The sequence below is a fragment of the Sphaeramia orbicularis genome, chromosome 4 (assembly GCF_902148855.1).
Source record: "Sphaeramia orbicularis chromosome 4, fSphaOr1.1, whole genome shotgun sequence".
Lineage (NCBI taxonomy): Eukaryota > Metazoa > Chordata > Actinopteri > Kurtiformes > Apogonidae > Sphaeramia > Sphaeramia orbicularis.
In genome coordinates, this window is record NC_043960.1 from 55,359,954 (window position 1) to 55,383,134 (window position 23,181).

Below are 23,181 nucleotides of genomic sequence, written 5' to 3' on the forward strand. Positions count from 1 at the left end.
CACTGACACAGTTCATGTATAAAAGCTGTGTTGGACCTGGTCTAGGGGAACCTGAATGGAACATAAAAGTGACTCCCCTCTGTGACCACTGCCAAAGAAAACCCACAAAACTAGTTTATTCACAAGAAAACAAAGAAAAACTACAGATGAAACAACAAACCAAACCCTAGAACTAAACCCACTGAATGTAAAGAAGAAAAAGGAAACCACATCCAACAGTGAACCAACCTAAACTAAACTAAACAGCTGTTCACTCTGAACTAAAAGACAACTGTTGAATTTAGGAATGAACAAATATTCACTAATGGGCAAAAACATGAACCACATATTACTGAATCACAACATTGATCTGAGTTGTTTGTGTTGGATCCAATCAAAACACTGGAACAGGTGTGATGTGTAAACCTGAAACCATCATCCCATAAATACTGAAACAACACTTTAATGGAAGAAGGAAACATTTAAGATCCAGAAAATAATGTTTAAGATAATGACAATGAGGGAAAAGGAGGAAAGAGTTTATGCCATTATTACATTTATTTTAATAATAAAATGAAACCATTTTTCAATGTATTTTGTAATTAAATGTCTTTAATATCATTTAAAGGTACAGGAGACTTTCGTCACCAATTTTTCAGCAAATCTGTCAAACCTCAGTCATATCCTCAGTATCACGAATCTGAAAGTCTTTCTGTGATTACTCACCTGAAAATCTCTTCTCTCATAGTGAACAATTTCGAAGTGCCATCCACCATAAACAGTTCATGTGTTTACAATCGACTATCGATTAATTGTCGATAAGAATTTACTCGATTAAATTATTAATTGTTGGTTAATTGCCCTTTTCCACACCTGTCCGAAGGCTGCCGGTTTGTCCGCGCTGCAACGCCATGGCTGGGATAGCTGGTCATGGAACCATATCATGGCGTTGGTGAGTTAGAATGGCTTTATGGACATGGTGGAGCCAAACACAGACCGACCCGTCTGTTTGTGAGAGCGGTGCACCCCCGAATAAATACATGCACAAATGTGGGGTCGTATCGGATCGGAGCATTTTCCCTGGGGATTGGTGTAGTCCACGGTCAGTGAGACAGAAGTTGAAAACATCCTCCTGATCACAGGTATGTCAAACATTATGTCCTGCAATCACCCCGGTGGCCATGGGAAAAAGTGTGGGGAAGGGGGGGGGGGGGGGGGCGGGGCGGGGGGGCGCATCCCTATAGTATTAGAAGTAGGACAGCAAGTGACACAAACACACGCACGCGATTACCATCCAACATGCACCCATCCCCCGGTCGAACTGCACACATGCGGCCGAGTAACCCACCCCCCACCGACAAAACGCACACGCATGCACCCCCCGCAGAATGACGAAACAGGCGCACACACACCCCCACTCACCCACCGATGAAACGCATGCATGTGCACACCCCCATTCCACACCGCCACACCAACAGATGAATTCCACAGGAAACACTGACTATCCAATGGTTCAATAAATCAATCATTAAGGAATATGACATGCTTTTTTCATGAAGTATAGAAACAATATTTAGCTTTTATTCTTATAGACCGTATTGAAAAAGAAATTCAGGTTCTCCGGAAAATCGCCGCTAATTACTTAATCATTAATTGATCGATAAGGTCAACCAGCTAATGATTAATGGATTAATCAATAATTTGTATCTCTAGTTTACAAACAGAGCCAGGAGGTAACTCGGGCATCTTTGGAATTTTGTCACCACATGCATTGTGGGAAGTGGAGGTTCGCAACCATATAATATTATATGGATGAAACAAACATGTCGTGGAAACGGCTGAAGCTCCGCGGCTGCGCAAGCCTCTGCTTCCCACAGTGCACGTCGTGACAAAATTCCGAAGATGCCCGAGTTCCTTCCCGGCTCTGTTTATAAACACACGGACTGTTTATGGTGGAGGACACTTCAAAATTGTTCACTGTGAGGGAAGAGATTCAGGTGAATAATGACAGAAAGACTTACAGATTCATGATACTGAGGATATGACCGAGGTTGGACAGATTTGCTGAAAAATTGGTGACGAAAGTCTCCCGTAACTTTAACTTAAAGCTATACCTACCGATGTGGCCTTTCTCACAGCGCTTAGTAAAAGTTTGAACATGAACAACCCGCCTCCCTCCAAAGCCCTGCCCACTTCCCTCTGCCTGAGCTGTGAGGCTCCCCTCCTCTCTCCTCCTTTCTCCTGATGCGGGCGGTGGAAGCTGTTAAGGTGGTGGAAAACAGAGGTCTCAAATGCTCAGTGCTGAAGGGAGAGAAGCAGATTTATTGCCATAAACCACAACTTAAACATGGAATCAGTAAAACCTGAGTCAGAGTCTGAGTAGGTAAATGTCCAGGTTATGGATCTGGTGGAAATGATGTAATGGATCAGCGTCGCACAGCCGCAGCACCAAGCCTTAATAGCCTCACTGGTAATGTGCTGTGGCTGCGCGACGCTCCACAGCTGAGTCAGATCATGGGCAATGAGGTGACAAAGTGGAGAGGGAGGAGCCAGTGGTCCCACCGGCACAGACCGTGACAGAAGCGGAGGGGGAAGCAGAGGTGGAGGCGGAGGTCCGGTCCGCTTTGGCGTGTCTGCGGACCCCTCCCTCAGTAATCAGATACATTACTGCTCCTGTTTCATTAGTAGACCCTGTAATTAAGGGTCTGGTCTGTGTAGCGCTGGGTCAGTGTCTTCACTGCACCACGGAGATGAGGTGCCCAGGCGATGGGCGCACGCACTGTGAACGTGCAGCCTCTGCAAATTCTCCCGTGGACATCTGAGGTTTCATAGTTCATACATTTATCATCCTCCATGATCCTATGTTGTGTGACACCAAGTACATGAACCTGTATGAGTACTGCGGTCATAAAAGCTGAGCTTTGTGCAGACCTGTCTGTGGAGTCCAGCAAAGCCGACTTCCGGACTTTTATCTCCATCCTTCATTCATCAGACTCCTGTTTGTTCTCCTTATGCTGCGTTTCCACTATGTGGAACCAGCTTGACTCGGCTCGGCATTCCTGGAGACCATTTCCATTACAAGATACTACTGACTTTATAATACCTGGTCGTCATAGCGATGCGGCGTGTTACTTCCATGTGGTCTGTTCAGAGAGTCGCTGATAAACTCTCTCGTTGCGTGTTGTCTCGTCTGAATTTTTACATCGGCCACCAAAGACTGACTCTCCTCGACCGACCATGGTGTAGTTTTGGGCTGTTATCACATGAATTAATGTACCACAATATTTACTGTCCACTTCCGCATCTGGTTTTTGTAAAATGGCGGGTCACAGAGACAACTCTCTGACCAATCAGTGGTCTGCAGTGTGTACATGTCATGTTTTAGTACCTGGTCCCCAGTCCTGGAACCTCGGCGGAGGTGATACCAAAAAAGTAGTACCAGGTACCAGATTCCAGGTCCTTTTTCATAATGGAAACGCAAAAAAGGCTGAGCCGAGTCGAGTCGAGCTGAGCCGATACCACGTAGTGGAAACAGGGCATTAGTTGTTGCTGTTCATAAATCCGTTTTTTCCTTCCACATGTGCATTTGAGTCCTATCCATACACATCCTAGACAGGAGACTGTGGTCAGTGACAGGAGAAGCAGCGCATGTGAAGCGTCAGATTCAGAGGTACACATATCGGATGCTGGACGGCCGTAATAGATGATTGACAGAAGGCTCAGCCAGGTTTGGCCAATTATTCCATTCGGACCGAATAAAATAATTGGTCAGACTTTTATCAGAAACACATGAGAATTAAACATTTTTGAGTTTCAATACCTGGTGGATTTCTTTTACATTTTAGTTTGACACACGCTTATTAGGAGCATTTTAAGATGACAAAAGAAAAGTGTAAAAATGCCACATCATACAGTATAGCTTGAAATCCACCAACTGTGACTCTAACTGAACTCTACATCTGACCTCATACTCCACCTACTGGACAAAAAAGGAAACTACAACTGAAAAGATTAATTCAAAGGCAGACGCAGAAAATGAATAGAACACAAACACAACTTCAACATCTCTGGTAAACAGTCTCATTTCATTTCAATAATTCTACTTATTAATTTTTACATTTTTTTTAAATATAGTGTCCCATCATTTAGGATCTGATTGGACCAAACCTTTATCTGATCTTCTGGTAGATGATGGTTCACTGTTATCCTTCAGGTTGGAACGTGTTAGACAGTTTTGAACCCAGTTTTAGTCGTTTCTTCTCCTCAGTTGTTTTATTGGACTCAGGTCAATAATGGGACTCTTCTGAAACACATTTACATCTGTTCTTCTGACATGATTCTGTAATAAATGAGCGGGTACTCACATCAGCTCAAGAACCTGTAGAAACTGAAACATATTCATCTGTGCAGTAATTATCCAATGGAAGGATCTGATCTTCATCGTCCACAGGAAGTGTCTCCACAGTGGACGTCTGCAGACATACTGTCCTGTCAGCAAAGACAAAGCAACAACAAAGACAGAAATACCCGAGTAAACCACTGTGTGTGTGTCTGTCTTTACAGATGTTCAACCTCTGAGGCGCAGAAGGAGCTATGAATGGCTACCACCTAACAGTAAGTTAATACTTTAATAAAACTTAAATTTCCAGGTTCACAGTCCCAACAGACATGTTTAAAGACTTTTGTAAGTTGAATGATTATTGATCTTGTGCAGCTTTGCTACTGATTATAAACCAGAACAGAACTAACATGAACAGAGGTGAATATAAAGGCAGGATGTGAATGTATGTGGTTGAGACACATTAGTCTGACCAACAGGACTCAGTATTTACACTCATCAGTCCATGACACTGAGTTAGCAAACAGTTCAAGTCATCAGACAAGGCTTCGAATCAACTCAAACACAGTCCTTTAACATCTACTAATCATTCAGCATTTACATTTATCATTTCAGTGTCTGAGCTGAGGGTTGTTCTTCTGGGGAACAACTGGTCTAAGAGGAATTCAGTAGGAAAACTGATCCTGGATCAGAAGGTTTTTAATGTTGAACTCACCTCCTGTATGAGAACCAGTGGAACAATAAAAGATAAAAAAGTCGTCATCATCAACACCCCGGATCATCTACTGTCTGACATCTCACACCATGAGCTGATGAAGTTCATAAAAGACTGTTCAGATGCTTCCCATCCTGGACCTCATGTGTTCCTGCTGGTTCTACAGCCTGAAGACTTCACTGAAAAACACAAACAGAGAATAGAATCATTCCTTAAAAACTTCAGTGATCAGTCATTTAATCAAACACTGGTTCTGATTTCACCAAGAAAAAAGAGTCCAGGACGCACAGAAACCTACAGACAACATCCAGCTGTAAAAGACATGATCAGTAGATGCAGATACAGACATCTACAGATGGAGAACCTTCAACATGATGAACTCTTAACACGACTGTGTCAAATAGTGAAAGAGAACAACGGAGAACATCTGAGCTACGAAGAATTTGAGGAAATACCATCTTCTTCCCTAGATGATCATGAGGACCTCAAACTGAACCAGACAGGTTATGGTGTCATGGGTGCTGTTAAAGATGCTGGTAAGAGGAGGATCATTTATGATTTTATTGTATAATTCTGCTGATGTTAATAATGTTATTTTGTTACAGGGCTGACTGCGGTAAAACATGTCCAATCATTCCTCCCTTTCTCTTGGACAAACCCTTCATCTGACAGTGAGTAAAATGATCCCTGTACTGTTTGTCTAGTCCAGACTGAGCACCGTTAACTCTGCCATATACTCAGTTCTACAGGTGTATTTCCCTGTGTGCTTACAAGGCACAGGGGACTATTGTTCATCATACTTATTATAATCATGACGGGCTCGGGGCATCGCCATGAGCTACCTATTGTTCTGCTGTGCGTTTATTCTTCACCTTCATCTTCCAGACAAATTTCATCCCGCAACTCCTCCTAGGGTTTTGTGAAAACCTCTGCAAATTATACACCAAAAGGTTTGGGTTCATCCAGAATGGTGTGCTATGATTTTTATTAGAGATTTGCCAATTTTTTGCTGAGTTATTCGCTAAAAACTGCAAAGAAATTCCTATAGAAAATGAATGGGGACAGAAAAAATTCTGCCAAAAAAAGGACACTTGTCTCCAGCCGCTACTACTGTGCCATACTTTGACCTACAGACATTAATTTAAACTTTAAAACTCAGGCATTTTTGTCCTCTCCGCAAAAATGTATTTGGTATGAGGATGGGGTTTACGCTTTTCAATAGGTGAGTGTCAAAAAAAAAACCTGGGTTGAGTGAAAATTGTCAAAATCTCCTCTGTTAGAGTGGGTGATGTCATAACGCTAGAGTGGAGAAGCAGCAAAAATTCAACTGAAAATTTTCTGGATGTTTATTGTATTAAACCTTTATTTAACCAGGAAGTCCCTTGAGATGAAATCTTTTTTTTGAGGGAGACCTGACCAAGAGGCACATCAGTACAACACAACTGAACTAAAAGAGTATAAAACTTACATACAATTAAGACAGCATAAAATGGCTAAAAACATAAAAGTTGAAAACCAGTTTAAGGACAGCAGTTACACACTTCTGTTAGACAGATTTGAATTCACCCAAGGTAATGAAATGCTGAAGCTGAAGTGAGTTTTGCAAAGTGTTCCATGACCAAGGTCCATCATAGGAAAAAGCTGTTTTACCAAGTTCTAAGTGGACTCTGGGGACTCTAAGGAGGGGCCGACGAGATGAGCAGGAGTTGGATCCCCCCGTGGATGGAGACAGGATGAGACAGAGACATGGGGGTAGTTTGTCCAATACAGCCTTGGAGATAAATCCAAACCAATGCCACTGCCTCCTGAGCCTTAGTGAAGGCCATGAACCAGAGCATCCAGCTCACAGTGATGGTCCTGAATATAGCATTTGGAATGAAACCTAAAGCACTGATAGACTGTATCCAGACAGTGGACAGTTGTTGCAGCTGCATTCCTGTAAATGACGTCCCCATAATCCAACACACTTCCAAATGTAGTTTGTACAAGCTTTTTTCTAACAAGTCTTCAAACAGCATTTATGACGGTAAAAAAAGACAAGTAGTGCTTTAAGCTTTTTTAACAAATGTTCCACATGGGGTGGAAAGGACAGTTTGTCATCAGTCCAGATACCCAGGTATTTGTAGTGTGACACTTTTTCAATGGTTTCTCCTACCAGGGTCTGAATGCTGTTACACCCTAAGTTTTGAGAACGAGCTTTTGTAAAAGTCATAAACTTTCTTCTTGGCATTTAGGGCCAACTTCAAATGGCAGAAGGAAACCTGGAGTTGGAGTATTTCTAATTTTAAATTAACGGTGAAGGTCATTTTTTCCATTTTGAAAAATGTCCCATGTTATTTGAACCAATTGCTGAACAGTTGGCTCATCTGGTACCGTCTATTTTTTTATTGCTTTTATCCCTGCTGCCAAAAGAACATTCCAGAGATATTCATCTATTTTCACAGCAGGTGTTTTGAGTCCTAAATACATAGTTCTGAAGTCAAAGAGAATGTATGTTTTAAAAATTAACTGCATTGCTTTATTGATCTCAGACCAGTAGTTTTGTACACCCTGACAGTCCCAGAATATGTGACAGTGATGGGCCAACTGAGAGCCACAGTCTCTCCAACATTTACCATTTACCTGGGAAAAGTGTGCACTCTGACATGGGGTTATGAAAAAGCTTTTTGTTTTTCCAACAATATTCTTTCCACATGTGAGATCTTGTGCTTTTCCATTGAGATGTACATATCCGCTCCCAGTCTTCATCTGATATGATAGTAATAATATGACACGATAATCAACATTGAGAATTGAGATAGGCCTACAAGAGCCACATTCAAGTTGGTCCTTTGCTTCTTTCAGTATAAGAGATAATATAGTTTCCTTCCAGCTTGGAGGAATTTTTTTAGTGCCCAGTTCAAAATAGTTAGAAGTAATGGAACAAGTGACTCTTTAAAGGCTTTGTACCACTCTGACATGAACCCATCACTTCTTGGAGATTTGTTATTTTTCAGTTGTTCAATTGCATTTTGCAGCTCTACTATGGTTATTTCTGCTTTTAGTTTTTAATTTTGTTCTTCAGTCAACACGGGTAGGTTAAGTGTATCTAAAAAAAGAGTCTATTTTGTGCTCTTTATTGCCTGGTGTTTTGAAAACAATTTTCTGTGACAGGATTCAAAAACAGATTGATTTTATCTTGCTTGGTTGCAACCACATTGCTTTTGCCGTCTCGTATTTTGATTGCTGCTCTATCTGCTTGCTGTTTTCTGAGTTTCCAGGCCAGTAATTTTGAGAATTTGGAACCACTCTCACAATAGCATTGTTTTGTAAATAGCGTTCTTTTTGATGACTTCAAACCTATCTGATGCCATCTTGTGTAGGTTAGAAACACCTGACATCTCCTGGACCTGCTCCACAAGCTGGAGAGATTCTGTTACTGAAGAGAATGAAGCATCTCTGTTCCAAAACCTTAACCCATCTGCTTTAGAACTGCTCCTGTTCCATCGCTGTCCTTCTGAGTCTAAACATCATGATGGACTATTCTGTCACTTCACTGTCAGGGTCTTTGTTGTAAAAACACAGAACAGCTGATTAAGTAACATAGCCTTTAGAATGAGGGAAAAGAAAAATATTTTTGTGACTTCCTGTGAGATGGGAAAACATGTCATTTGAAAAAAGTCAAACTCAGTTTTTTTTTTCTTGTATAAATAAATCATGGTAAAATGTTAAGTCAAAGTTTAGGAGGAGGAGTCAATTGTGCAGCTCCATCTACCACAACTACTTCAGAAAAACATTTAGGAGAAACCTTAGTATGAAACCTTTACTTTATTAAATCAACTAAATCTTTCCTCCATGTTTATACAGTTTAACTGTTATTAATGTAGTTAATGATACTTTGCATTTTAGTGAAACTCTTCATTATATTGTCTTTCTCTCCACAGAATCTGATCTGAGGATTGTTCTGTTTGGGAAGAGTGAAGACAAGAAGAATAAAGTTACTAATTTAATCCTTGGGAAGCAAAGTTCATCTTCCTTCAAACCCTTCCCAACCAAAGACTGTGTGACCATTGGTGGAGAGTGGAGAAAAAAACCTCTAACAGTGGTGAAAACTCCAGACATCTGCAGTCTGACAGTGGGATCACTGAGAAACATGATGGTGACACCTAGACCAAATGTTCTTCTGCTGTTGGTGAAGCCGTCAGATTTCACTGAGATGGACAGTCAAACACTGAGGTCCATCCTGAGTTTGTTTGGTCCAGATGCCTTCAAACACTCCATGGTCGTCTTTACACATGATCTGAGTGAAATGAGTTCCTCTGCCAATGAGCTCCTGAAAGACTGTGAAGGAAGACACTACAACATGTCTATAGAAGACCGCAGTGTTTTAATGGAGAAGATTGAAGAAACTAAAGACAACAGCCTTGTTCCTCTGTCCACAGTTATCAAATCACCTTTAAACCTGGTTCTGTGTGGAAGCAGAAGATCAGAGAAGACTTCAGCAGCCAGGGCCCTTCTAGGTCTGACTGAGCTTTGTTCAGGTTCTTCAGAGTTTGTTAAACATCAAGTGAACGTCTGTGGACATCAGGTTTCTGTGGTGGAGCTGCCTGTCCTGAATGGAAGACCTCAGGAAGAAGTGATGAAAGAGTCATTCCAGTCCATCTCCCTCTGTGAACCTAAGGGCGTCCACGCCTTCATCCTGGTCCTACCAGTGGGTCCACTCACCGATGAAGACAAAGCAGAGTTAGAGACCATCCACAACACATTCAGCTCTCGAATCAGGGACTTCACTGTGATTCTATTCACTGTGGAGTCAGATCCAACAGCTCCAGCTGTGGTGGACTTTGTAAAAAAGAGTAATGACATCCAGGAGCTGTGTCAGAAATATGGAAGAAGATATGTCATTCTCAACGTCAGAGACAAACAGCAGGTCTCTGAGGTGTTGGACACTGTGGACAGAATGAGAATGTCCAAGGACAAACTGTCCTACACAGCAGAAATATTTGGACAAGTCCAAATAGAGAAGATCACTGAGCTACAGGCTGAAATTAAAGATCTGAAAAACAAACGCCAAAACCCCTGTAAGTATTTAAATGTGTTTATAAAATGTTTGATAGAACAGCAGTGTGTGATTCAGCAGTGGTGCCTTTAAGTAACTGGAGCTTTGATCATGTTACAGGTGATGAAGATAAACAGAGTCCAGATTGTCTGAGGATTGTGTTGATTGGAAAAACCGGCAGTGGAAAGAGCTCCTCAGGAAACACCATCCTGGGAAGAGAAGAGTTCAAAGCTGACTTCAGCCAAACATCAGTCACTAAAGTTTGTCGGAAAGTACCAGATCAGGTGGACGGTCGTCCTGTCGCTGTAGTCGACACTCCTGGTCTGTTCGATCCAAACTTGACCAATAAGCAGGTTCATGAGGAGGTGGTGAAATGCATCAGTCTTTTGGCTCCAGGACCACATGTCTTCCTGTTGGTGTTGGAGATCGGCAGATTCACACCAGAGGAAAAAGAGACATTAAAACTCATCAAAGAAGGATTTGGGAAGAATGCTGAAAAGTTCATCATCATCCTTTTGACACATGGAGATAAACTGGAGACTCGTGGGATATCGATTGATGACTACATAAGAGACAAATGTGATGATTCATTTAAGAAGCTGATCTCTGACTGTGGAGGAAGATACCATGTGTTCAATAACCAAGATAAAAACCCCACACAGGTCAATGAGCTGATGAAGAAGATCGACTCCATGGTGAAAGAAAACAGAGGAAGCTGCTTCACTAATAAGATGCTTCAAGAGGCTGAAGCAGCGATAAAGAAAGAGATGGAGAGACTGTTAAAGGAGAAAGAAGAAGAGATGAGGAAACAGAAGGAAGAGCTGGAAAGAAAACATGAAGCAAAAATGATGGAAATGAAAAGACGAATGGAAGAACAAAGAGAAGAAACTGAAAGAGAGAGAAAACAGAGAGAAGAAGAACTGAAAGAAATGGAGGAAAACATTAAGAGAGAACGTGAACAAAGGACGAAAGAACAGAAAGAGAGAGAAAAGAAAGACAGAAGAAAGACAGAACAAGATGAACTTCAACGACAGGAGTGGAAACAGAAACTTCAAGATCTGGAAACAAAGATAAGATCAGAGTCAGAATCTAAAGAAATGATCGATAGAAAACTGGAGGAGAGCAGAGAAGAAATGAAAAAACAACGAGAGGCCTGGGAGGAAGAAAGAAGACGAGAACGGAACAAACAAAAAGAAGACGATGAAGAAAGAAAAAGAGAGGAAGAAGGAAAACTTAGAAAGCTTCAAAAACAATATGAGCAAGAGAAAGAAGAATATGAAAGAAAAAGAAGAGAAGATGAACAGATCAGACAAGAAGAGGAAGAAAAACAAAGAAAAGAACTAAAGGAGAAATATCAGAAAGAAGTGGAAGATCTGAAGATGAAACATGAAGAAGAGGCCAGAAAGAAAGCAGAAGAATACAATGAATTCACAGAGAAACTCAGAAGGAAACTTGAAACTAAGAAGGAAGAATATGAGAAACATATGAAGGAAAAAGATGAGAAGTACGACCTGTTAAAGGCTCTGTCTGTCCACAATGAAAAAGAATGGATGAGAAAACATCAGGAGGAAATCAACGACTTGGTCAAATGTATGAAGAAGAAGAGCAACAATCTGACAAAAATCAGTGAGTTACTGAGTAAACAGGAAAAAGAAATGGAGAATGTCAAAGATCAGGAGAAAAAAGAAAATCTGCAGAAAAAACATGAAGCAGAAACAAATAAACTGATAGAGTCACTCCTGAAGGAAGTGGACAGAGGCTTTTGGTCAGGCTTCATAGCTTCTTTAAAAAACTTATTTAGTTCTAAAACAGCACAAGAATAAGAATGCAATTTGAAATCTTCATTTTTCTATTGTTTCCATTTTCTAAGTGCATCTTTAAACACAGTGATATTGTATGAATATATGTATAACTGTAGTGAATATCACTGTCACAGAAAAACATCAGCGTGCAATGGCTCTTGAGATATTGTAGGTTCCAGGGGATCTAATGTTCCTCTGCCTTTGAAATGAGACAGCCTCCACACTGAATATGAGCATAGAGCCTGGAACTTCCTGTTACCAGTAGGTGGCACCGTGTGAATTTGATCATGTACATTTTTATTATAACTTCAGCTTCGTGGCAGAACATCAAAATTTTCCACATCGCCATGGCCACACATTTCAAGGAAATGTCACCGTTTTCTGAACTTTGCATCTCAAAGGTCTTTACCTGAAGTCACTGGCTTTAATTTTGGGCAGTTTGTTCTTTTTAATTCATTTGTTTCTTCTTTTTGGTTCAGGATTTGGCTCCTAGTGGCTGGACCTGGTCCATATTTATACTAAATTTAGTCCATTTAAGTCAGGGGTGTCCAAACTTTTTTTCAAGAGGGCCAGATCTGATAATGTGGACATTGCCAGGGGCCAGTGGTCCCTTCAGACATTTTTTAAACAGTAAAAATTACATATAAATACGCTGTTCTACAACAATTTTATTTTCATTGTCACAATATCATTTTTTTAAATGGCAATGTAACCAAATCTAAGCCACTCAGGTGTGAACAAATTAAAAACAAACAAAAAAAAAAACCAATTTTGCCTTCCTTTCACATCTGGAGTCAGATAACATAGAACAAACTGTATGGAGTATCTTAAACTTCCAAGAAGTTGATCAAAATCTTAACCCCACATTCATTTTAAACATGACTTGTATGAGTCATCATTACTCATATATTACTCAGTAATGCAAAGTCTGTTAGCGTTTAAGATGAAAACATATGACTCTTACACTTGTCTTTCACAAAATCATTCAGAAAGTAATATTTGTGTCACATCTACAAGTACATAACACCAGCAGTTAGAGGCAACTAACCTGGCAACTTGGTAGCCTGCCTTGGTGGTGAATTCATTGAACTCCCAGGTTCACATGAAGAGTCACTGTTGAGTTTAAAGCAGCTTGAATTTGCTTCACTTTTTCGGAGCGCTCACTCCCTGCTAGCTTGTCGTATGCGTTAGCATGTTTTGTCTGCTCGTGTCTCTTTACATTGAATTCCTTAAACAAGGCAACAGTCTCTTGACAAATTAGGCAAACATAATTGCCTCGATTTTCAGTGAAAAAAATTGTAATTCCCATCTCTCCTGGAAGCGGCGGCCCTCACTGTCAACTTTGGGTTTTTTTTATTTACAGGCACCGTGGTTAGAAATTAGTGAAAAAGGTTCACGGCAAAGTCACAGAGCCAGATAGAGTTAGAGTGGTGCTGCCACCATGAGGTGAAAGGAGAAACTGCATTTTGAACCTTTTATGATTCAGGTACTCGGTTCAACAGTCCAAGCGGGCCATAAATAATACATTCTAAAACCCAAGCTGTGGGCCGTATAAAATCTGACCGCGGGCCGTGATTGGCCCCCGGGCCGGACTTTGGACATGCCTGCTGTAGACTATACTTAGCATTAGCATTAACGTTTTAGCTCATTAGCATTATTTGGCTAATGTGCTAACGTCAGTCCGTCATAGAGTCCAAAAAAGTCCGTTATCGACACAAACACGAGGCTCAAAACGAAACAATAAACCAACTCACCAAAGCTGAAGTCTGTCCTCTTTAAACCGAAGTCAAATCCACTTTATTCTGTTTCTTTGTTCTGGATTTTTTCTGCAGTTAAAGGCAGTTAGCGTGCGACCTGACACCGGTAACAGAGGTTCATAAATGTCCGCCTTCCACCATAGTTTGAATTACAGGGGTACTGGGGGGGTCTGTACCCCCGATGAAGACCCAGACCCCCCCCCCCCCCCCCTAAAGTAGGGCTGCACGATTTTGGCAAAAAAAAAAAAATCCCAATTTTTTCCTCTAAAAACTCGATTTTCGATTTCGATTTTTGGGTAAAACTACAAAAGACAACAGAAGTTAGCATGTCGTTTTCGTTAGCAGCCCACACTGCAAGGCTCACAATGCTCTGACCTCAAATCTGTGATGGTATCATGTGATGAACCCACAGAAGTTTATTTTTTCTCAATTAAATCTTTATTGAATGAAGTAGAGTATACGAACAATGTATACAACAAGAAAATAACATAAGTTTGTCAGGGGGAATACACTATAATACAATGTCCAAATCAGAGCAAATACTTATGTTTTTAGAGCTTTTTTGTTTCCAGATTTATCGAACAGCTTTAAATAAAGTTCAACATCTTTCAAAAAATAAATATTTGGTTTTGTGTTACAGAATTTACATTTGTGAATGAAAAATTTAGCAAGTAAGAGGACTAAATTAATTATTTAAAAAAATGTTTGTTTTTTTTTCCTTTTCTGGGTATCTGGTCCACAGCAGTGACACCAGTGTCAGTCAGTGACAGGCATCAGTCGTGCGTGGACCACAGAATATGACTGAACCCCATGGGTTCTATTTAAACTGGGGGATCCGTGCGTGGAACAGACCGACCCAGGACACACTGGAGGGATTCTGTCCTGGAGCTGGTGGATGTGTGTGGGCACAGGGCTGTGTGGGCTCCTCTGCTGAGGCTGATGACCCCGAGACCCGGACCCGATTCGGAAGAAGACAGTACGGTACGGATCCGGGACAACGGAAGATGAGTGATCCACATGCAGTTCTATTTCAGTTGCGGGATCCGTGTGTGAATCCACGGCTTACATTACTATAAGTACTGCGGGCTCATGAACACATTTAAAGTCCGGTCATTACACGGACTTCTGTGACAGACCGCTGGCACTGATAGGAGGAGGAGCCTACGGGAGCCCGCAAGCGCGCGGCCCGGAGGCACGAGAGAGATGAAATTGTTTTTACGATTTCTCTTTTTTAAAAAATCGTCCTAATTAAAAAATCCGATTTCGATTTAAAATCGATTAATCGTGCAGCCCTATCCTAAAGACACACAAACATCAGTTTTGGGGAGGGTGGGGTAATTCTTCTGATTTGTGATAAATAATAATACAGTCCTAGTCCACTCCTGTTCTTAGAGTAGGAACAGTTGAATGTAAAACCATTTCACACACCCCTATTGTGGACCGTACCATTTGAACCACGACGGCGCCAACAGCAGCTGAACCAGCTGACGTCAGTGGGTGTGGTTACATGGTGTTTTTTAAATCCGATTTATTTTTCCAGAAGAAATTAATTCGGAACTAAAGTATTTTCTCTTCTGTTTACATGGAAATGTTAAACCTGAATAAAGGTTTACATGACATATTAATGAGGTAGTGAAATGTAATTAGTGAAATGTAAAAATGACACTGAAGATATTAACAATTAAGGACGTTAAAGTCATTTTAGGTCAATTCAATCTACAGTGGGTCAGACCAGCAAAATACTATCATAATAACCTATAAATAATGATTGTTTTCTCTTTGTTTTAGTGTAAAAAAAAAAAAAAAGGAAAATTACACAAAAATGTTTACATTTACAGACTAGACTTTTACAAATAAAAGTGAAAAACCTGAACAAATATGAACAACTTGAAATGTCTGAATAGAAGTCTGTGGAATTATACCAATATTGTGTTACTAAATGTTATGTATATTTGTAGATCAACTGTGATCTGTACGTTATAATGAACTTGTATAAATGATAAACTAAGGTGGAATAATGTTAAAATTGTACTTATTTTTTTTGTTCATATTTGTTCATGTTATGTTCAGGTACAGTTCGTATAGATAGATAGATAGATAGATAGATAGATAGATAGATAGATAGATAGATAGATAGATAGATAGATAGATAGATAGATAGATAGATAGATAGATAGATAGATCACCGCCCCACAAACACACTCATACCACATCATCAGTCAATCAATCAATAAATGCAGAGTATAAGTAGCTGTGAATAACATAATGTAAACATTTTCATTACAGAATTTGACTTTTTTCACTCAAAAACAGAAACAAAACTTTGGATTTGACTTTATTTATCAGTTCTTATCCTATTATTTATATTATTGTACTGGTCCGACCCACTTTAGATCAGATTAGGCTGAAAGTGGAACCTGAACTAACAGGAGTCTGACAGATCTAATCTAGTGGGAGATTTATAAATCTATTGTTAATGCACATAAACCAGTATATATATGTGTAATCACACTCTATCATTTACCTCGAAAACATCAGCAATCCAAATGAGTTGGACCCCCCCCCCCCGGTCTGGATGCTGGTGCTGGTTCTGGACCAGATCGCTCCATTCACCCGTTCACATCTCCGTCTCCAAATCCTCTTGTTATTTCATTCTTTGAACTCGTCCTTTGGCCTAAACTGCTCCCATTTCATGTTGTTCTTGAATGTTTTCCAGCTCTGTGTATGGAAAGGAAATAGACAGTATTTACAAATGAAATTCACTTTAAATCTGTTGTGTTCATTCTGTCTACAATACAAGTCAAAGTACTTTTAACCCTCATGTCTCCAAAAAAACACGTGTACATGCACACGAAAACCACTATAAAACCATCAGACATCAAGATTTTAATCCTTTTTTTTTTTTTTTTTTAAATATCTTAAACAACTTCCCCCCTGCTTAAAACTACCAAACATTCAACAGTTTTCAGGATTTTAACCCTTTAAATGTCAGTTTAATCATTTGAATTCTGAGTGATTTATTAGGAAAAAAAACACATAAAATGGAATATTTTCTATAAAATAAATAGTAGGTGAATGAAACACTGATGCTTATTAGAGCCTTGGATAGGTCAAAGATGATCAACTAAATGGATTTGACTGTATTAGTATTTTTTCTGTAGTGTCAAAAGTTCCCTTTGGTCACCCTCATGACTAAATACTAATGCAACCAAATTCATTCAATTGATCATCTTTGACCTATCCAAGGCTCTAATCACCACCAATGTTTCATTCACCTACTATTCATTTTATGGAAAATATAAAATTATATGTGTGTTTTTGTAATAAATCACTCAGAATTCAAATTATTAAAGTGGCATTTAAAGGGTTAAAATCCTGAAAACTGTTGACGGTTTGGTAGTTTTGAGAGGGAGGGAAGTTGTTTAAGAGATTTATTTTAAAAAATTAAAAAAGCAAAAAAATAATTATGGATGTATGATGACTTTAAAGTAGTTTTTTGTGCGTGGACATTCTTGTCTACGAGGGTGACCAGAGGGTGCAAAATGCATCGTGGGAAAAAATGTATATATATTATTTTTCTTAATTTAATGTAATTTAATTTAATTTATTTGACAGGGACAATGCAGTCAAAGTTTGCAGCTGATGTGATGCATATAGAGTTTAGAGCGAGTGCTAATTCTCAACTCCAGTCCCTGGTTGGGCTCTTCCATGACACTGCAGGACAATATAAAATATACATCATTTAAAATGATCATACCATACAATTCAATAATCCAGTGTTGCATTTATATATGAAGCATTCACTCACTCACTCACTCACTCACTCTTCTACACAATATACACAATATTACAGATGAGAACAGTTGTGTTTCGTCTTGAACCAGGTTTTGGTTCTGGTGGTGAACATCTGAAACTCTGAGATGGATTTTATTTCTGATGGCAGTGAAACGCATTTATGACTTAAAGACGAGGAACTTTAATAATATAACTAAAAAGACATATTTCTGCCAAATTTCACGCCAAAAGCTGCAACAACAGCCAAAATGATCAACAAATGGAAGAAAAAAAAAAAAAAAAAAAAAAACGAGAAAAATGGACAAAAATGCCAGAGGGGGAGGAGCTAAGAGTTAATGTTGCGTTCCAGTCCACCTGTAACTCATGTTTTTCCGACCTTCTACTGGTGAAAATGCACTGGAATGTCAGTCAAACCTGTGACTTCCCACCTGTGAACTCATACTAGATCCATGTACTCCCAGTTCTGACGTCACGTAGCAATGGCGCCCCCCATGGATGAGGTGTTTATGCAAATTGTTTATTAAAGCAAAGTATTACTCTGACATTATTTATCTGTAAATGTTCTGCATAATCAGCAGCTGCTCTAGCGTTAGCTAGTTTTCAGTCCAATGAGTGAAAGAATAAATTAATACCAAATACGAATCCAAATATACAAATAACATAAAAGGTAGAACAGCTTCTCTTGCCTTATACACCGTTCTTCCTCCTCTGTTTCCCTCAAATAATCAAAGAACAAACACCTTTGGCGATAGAAATGATTGTAAATGAGTATAACGTACGCTCCACCATGCTGGTTTGTTTACATCTAACTCCCACAATTCCTTGTGCTCAGACAGTTTGGTGTGACTTGCCTGGAACTTTACAAAGTCGTGAGTCGTGATTTGAAGTCATGACGTATGGGCTCAAAAAACAGCCTGGAACGCAGCATAAATGTGTTTGTTTCCTTCCAGAGTGTGAGCTGCAGGAACATTTCCAGTCCATGACATGTGGTTTATATGCAATAAAACTGAACCTATCTAAGGTGTAGAACATGACAGTACATGAGGACTGATGGGGCTGACGGTCCACTAACTGCTCCCAGACCGACTCATTTACTTAAGTTGGTTAAATTAGAACTTAAGGACCAAATGGCCCATTCAATATTGTTTTGGCGCTGATGACACCGTCCACACAAACAAACATTACATTTATTTTCCAGTGACACAGACAGATGGTGCTTTAATCAGCCACAAACAGGTTTATTTATCTTCTCATTTCCCTCCTGTAATTTACACGCATGATAAAACCCACTGGATAAACATGTCCTGCTCTTATTCTTCAGCCCAGGTGTGTCCTCCTGTAAACACTAGAATGATGGACAGTTAATGGGTTCAACGATCACTGACCTCATTAAACTCCCAACACTTGATCTGATCTGACACAAGAACTCACAGAGTGTGTGTTTGTTGTTGGTCCGTGTATCTTTCGGTTATTGAATTTTTTTATTTTAGAAACAAAAGAACAACTAGTGGTTAACTGATTTTCGCTTCAACCCTCCAACGTATCATATTTGATCCATGAGTACACCAAACATTCATACACCAGTGTGAGGAGCAGCACTGGAGCCAAGGAGGGTGAAGTGTCTCACAGATTGGAACCACCAACCCTCTGGTTATTGGACGACCACTCTACCTCCTGAGCCACGGCCGCCCATGTGTGTTTTCCATTTCCATATGGTTTATAGAGCTGTGGTTTCATTTGCATAATAGGAGCTCAAAGTGACATGCTGATGAAAGCAGAAGGGAGGGTCTCAGTCAACTTTGTATGGGCTGGTGTTAAAAGACGAGAAAGCAAATACCACACTACACTGTGGATAATCGTGTGTGTCTTTGTTCCAACACATACAACACAACGGCACATGTTTTGGCCACGCCCATTTGCACTATGGTGTCCAATCAAACCACAGGAACTGAGCAGCAGACAGAGAAATGATGCCTTCACTTGCCATCGGGAAGATGATGCTTTCAGCTTGTGAATTCTAAATTATGAGTGTGTTGTGTTCAGGTGCTTTTGTTTCAGTGAAATAAAAATGCCTGACAGATAATTAACGGTGACCTGCTGTTCATCTGCTGCTCCATGTTCTTTTAGATTTTCTTTTAGACGTTGTGTAAACTACTTTAAATGTGCAAAACCATCAGCTAACAGCAGCAGAACGGTAATAAGAGCATTGTTTACCATTTGTGATTAATCCTTCGTTGTTCTCCGCCATGTTGTAAAGGTCAAAGGTTATTTTCATCTCTGTAGTTCGTGGATCTAATTTTTTCCCCCCAGTTCTCCAGTGGAAATAAGACATGAGGGGGTGTAACTAGTATTTCCCATTGCACTTGAAGGCAGCGTTTACTTTCGCTTCTCCATCTCTTTGACGCAGTAACTGTATAATGGGTGAGTTCTCGGTAAATCCTGTTAAAAAGTGCTTCCAAAGTTAGATAACCCTTGTTTTTCTGTCTATTATAGTTTTATATTATTTACATTATAGAATGAACTATGAATGAACTTTGTTGTGACAGTGCTTCATGTATGATATGAAGTACACAAATACTGATACAGCTGTATAGTGTGACGTGAATGTGGACATAAGCAACATTTACTCTGTAGGTTTTGCTAAATAATTCAAACAGTAAGTTTGGTTGTTTACATTTTGTATATTAACAGGAATCTGTGTGACATTTTGAGTAGTTTCACCTAACATGCGTTTATAAATACTGAAGATTTAGAAGAGTAATGTTCAGTCATGTCATTATTTTGTAATTTTAGTATGTTATAATTACAAGAATAAAATGATTTTACTTGTAACTAGAGATTATAGACTGTGTCAAGATGTCTAACATGTTGCATTTGCCAAGAGATACACTGTATTGCCAAAAATATTCACTCACCTGCCTTGACTCACATATAAACTTAAGTGACATCCCATTCTTAATCAGTAGGGTTTAAAATGACATTGATCCACCCTTTACAGCTATAACAGGTTCAACTCTTCTGGGAAGGCTGTCCACAAGGTTTAGGAATGTGTTCATGGGAATTTTTGACCATTCTTCCAGAAGTGCATTTGTGAGGTCACACACTGATGTTGGACAGAAGGCCTGGCTCTCAGTCTGCGCTCTAATTCATCCCAAAGGTGTTCTATGGGGTTGAGGTCAGGACTGTGTGCAGGCCAGTCCAGTTCATCCACACCAGACTCTGTCATCCATGTCTGTATGGACCTTGCTTTGTGCACTGGTGCACAGTCATGTTGGAAGAGGAAGGGGCCAGCTCCAAACTGTTCCCACAAAGTTGGGAGCATGGAATTGTCCTAAATGTCTTGATATGCTGAAGCAATACCAAGTCTGAAGCAAGGTTATAATAGTTTTGGATTTTTCATTACAGTTTAGTTTTATTTAGTTTTGACTGTATTTTTCTCTAATTCAGTTAGTTTTTAGAGCAGGTTTGCTAGTTTTTATTAGTTTTCGTTGTTTTCTAAATACTTTCAGTTTAGTTTTAGTTTTTTCATATTTTTTATCTTCTTCATCATATTCAAATAAATCCCAGACAGGACTCTGCTGCTTTCTCCCAACTTTAGTCTCCATGTTTCCAGGTAGAGTAGGGACCAGGAGATGACTGGAAACCACAAGTGATGGACCGTGAAGTTCCGTATGGTGCCAGCAGTTAAAATTGCTAGAGCAAAATAAATCGATTTCATATCAATCTGACTTTGACAAAGACGAAAACGAAGGGAATTTTATCCATAATTTTTATACGTTTTAGTTAGTTTTATAAGCACGCAATACAGTTTCAGTTAGTTATCGTTTTTTTTCTTTTAATTGTAGTTTTTATTTATTTCAGTTAACAAAAATGTTTTTACAATTCTAGTTTTCGTCATTTCGTTAGTTTTCATTCACGATAATAACCTTGGTCTGAAGCAATGCCAAATCTCTTGGTATGCTGAAGCAAGAGATTTTGGACAATTCCATGCTCCCAACATTGTGGGAACAGTTTGGGGATGGCCCCTTCCTGCTCCAACATGCGTCAGTGCACAAAGCAAGGTCCATAAAGACATGGATGACAGAGTCTGGTGTGGATGAACTGGACTGGCCTGCACACAGTCCTGACCTCAACCCCATAGAACACCTTTGGGATGAATTAGAGCGCAGACTGAGAGCCAGGCCTTCTGTCCAACATCAGTGTGTTATCTCACAAATGCACTTCTGGAAGAATGGTCAAAAATTCCCATGAACACATTCTTAAACCTTGTGGACAGCCTTCCCAGAAGAGTTGAACCTGTTATAGCTGTAAAGGGTGGATCAATGTCATTTTAAACCCTATTGATTAAGAATGGGATGTCACTTAAGTTCATATGTGAGTCAAGGCAGGTGAGTGAATACTTTTGGCAATATAGTGTATGTTCCTACAATACTTATGTCAATTTATGATAAAACGAACTGAAAGAGTAGCAGAAAATACTGAACTTTTGAATACCCTAATATCTAAACATGTAGGCATCAAAACATTGTAATGCATGTAATTCTAGTATGAATATGCAATATATACTGCGTTCTATCAGGAATATGTAATATTTCACCAGAATAGTTGTCAGAGATATATATTTCTTAAAAGTTTATTTGCTGCTATGAATTTTTTTTGTGAAAAGGTTAACTTTAAGACATGCTGTCCTTATATCATATGTCATTTTTGTTGTGATAAAGATACAAAAACTAAATGGTCATTTTTGGAAACTAGAGATTCTAGGCTTTTTTCTGATGTATAATATACTGCAATTGCCATGGGATAAATGGCTACAATACCTATGTTAATTTGTGGTAAAAACGAACCACAAGAGCAGTGGAAAATATCGCGCTTCAGAGTAGCCTAAAACATGACGTCAAAAAGTACACTGGGAATGAGTTGCTTTAGTGTTACCACTCAATTTCTCATGTAGGACATCACAAAGGTTAAAAAAATCAGGTGACATTTTGTTGTGAGGCAGTGCATGGTAGGCTATCCTGGCTCCTGGACTAACAGAGTATTTTAAGAGTTTACATAGTGTTTGTAGTTTATGATATAAATGTAAATGTGTTGTTTCTACTGTGACTCATACAGGAAATCCCTTTCTGTGTCTGTTCTTACATGTACTTTAGTCCAGAATGGGACTGAATGAACAGTAGTTCAGTTCAAATACACTCTAGTATTCCTTTATATCGCTCTAGAAGCTATAGAAGCCTTCAATGCCTTATTTACAGGTACTCTGATGTACTTTTACTGTGGTTTGAAGTAGTAAGTATTTGAAGTCTTCAGTAACAGGACGTGAGTGTGACTTGTACTGGGTTGTACTGGTGGACTCGTGGACATTCATGGACTTTGGAATGGACAGATTCAGACAGTAATGTGTTGAATTAATAAGATCTACTGTGGACGGAGAAGGGACAGCTCCATGTCTTCACTGTTTCAGAGAAATACTTCATACTGACACGCCCTGCTTTGTCTTGTTGTTTTGTGTCGGTTCCATCAGACGCTGCAGCAGCTGAATCTGTTCATGTCTGGAAGAGTTGGATCATGGCCACAGCATCTGGTGAGTCCAACAGGGTTTAGACCGAAGATATGATGACAAGTTTAGGACAGAAGTACATGATGTGAACACAGGTTAATGTGTTTAATAATATGCACGTTGGTAGAATCCATCTGTAGACGTCAGGATCCAGTCAATAGTTGGATTTACAAACTCCTGTAAAGGCCATTTAATG

General features: G+C 39.6%; 1 protein-coding gene across 28 annotated transcripts in view; it reads left to right on the forward strand.

The window, feature by feature from the left end:
• LOC115417777 (uncharacterized) overlaps positions 1 to 23,181 on the forward strand; it is a 192,250-nt gene that overhangs the window by 13,327 nt on the left and 155,742 nt on the right. For 21 of the 28 annotated variants that reach the window (XM_030131872.1, XM_030131861.1, XM_030131864.1 and 18 more), the window contains 3 exons: positions 4,543 to 4,593; positions 4,934 to 5,569; positions 5,639 to 5,704. The exons of 2 other annotated variants lie outside the window; for them this stretch is intronic. In XM_030131872.1, the coding sequence (XP_029987732.1) occupies positions 4,543 to 4,593; positions 4,934 to 5,569; positions 5,639 to 5,704 (753 nt within the window). Of the gene's footprint in view, positions 1 to 4,542; positions 4,594 to 4,933; positions 5,570 to 5,638; positions 5,705 to 19,552; positions 19,847 to 21,794; positions 21,814 to 22,949; positions 23,010 to 23,181 lie in introns of those variants that run through there. 5 more of the 28 variants (XM_030131869.1, XM_030131878.1, XM_030131866.1 and 2 more) reach the window with 4 other exon arrangements.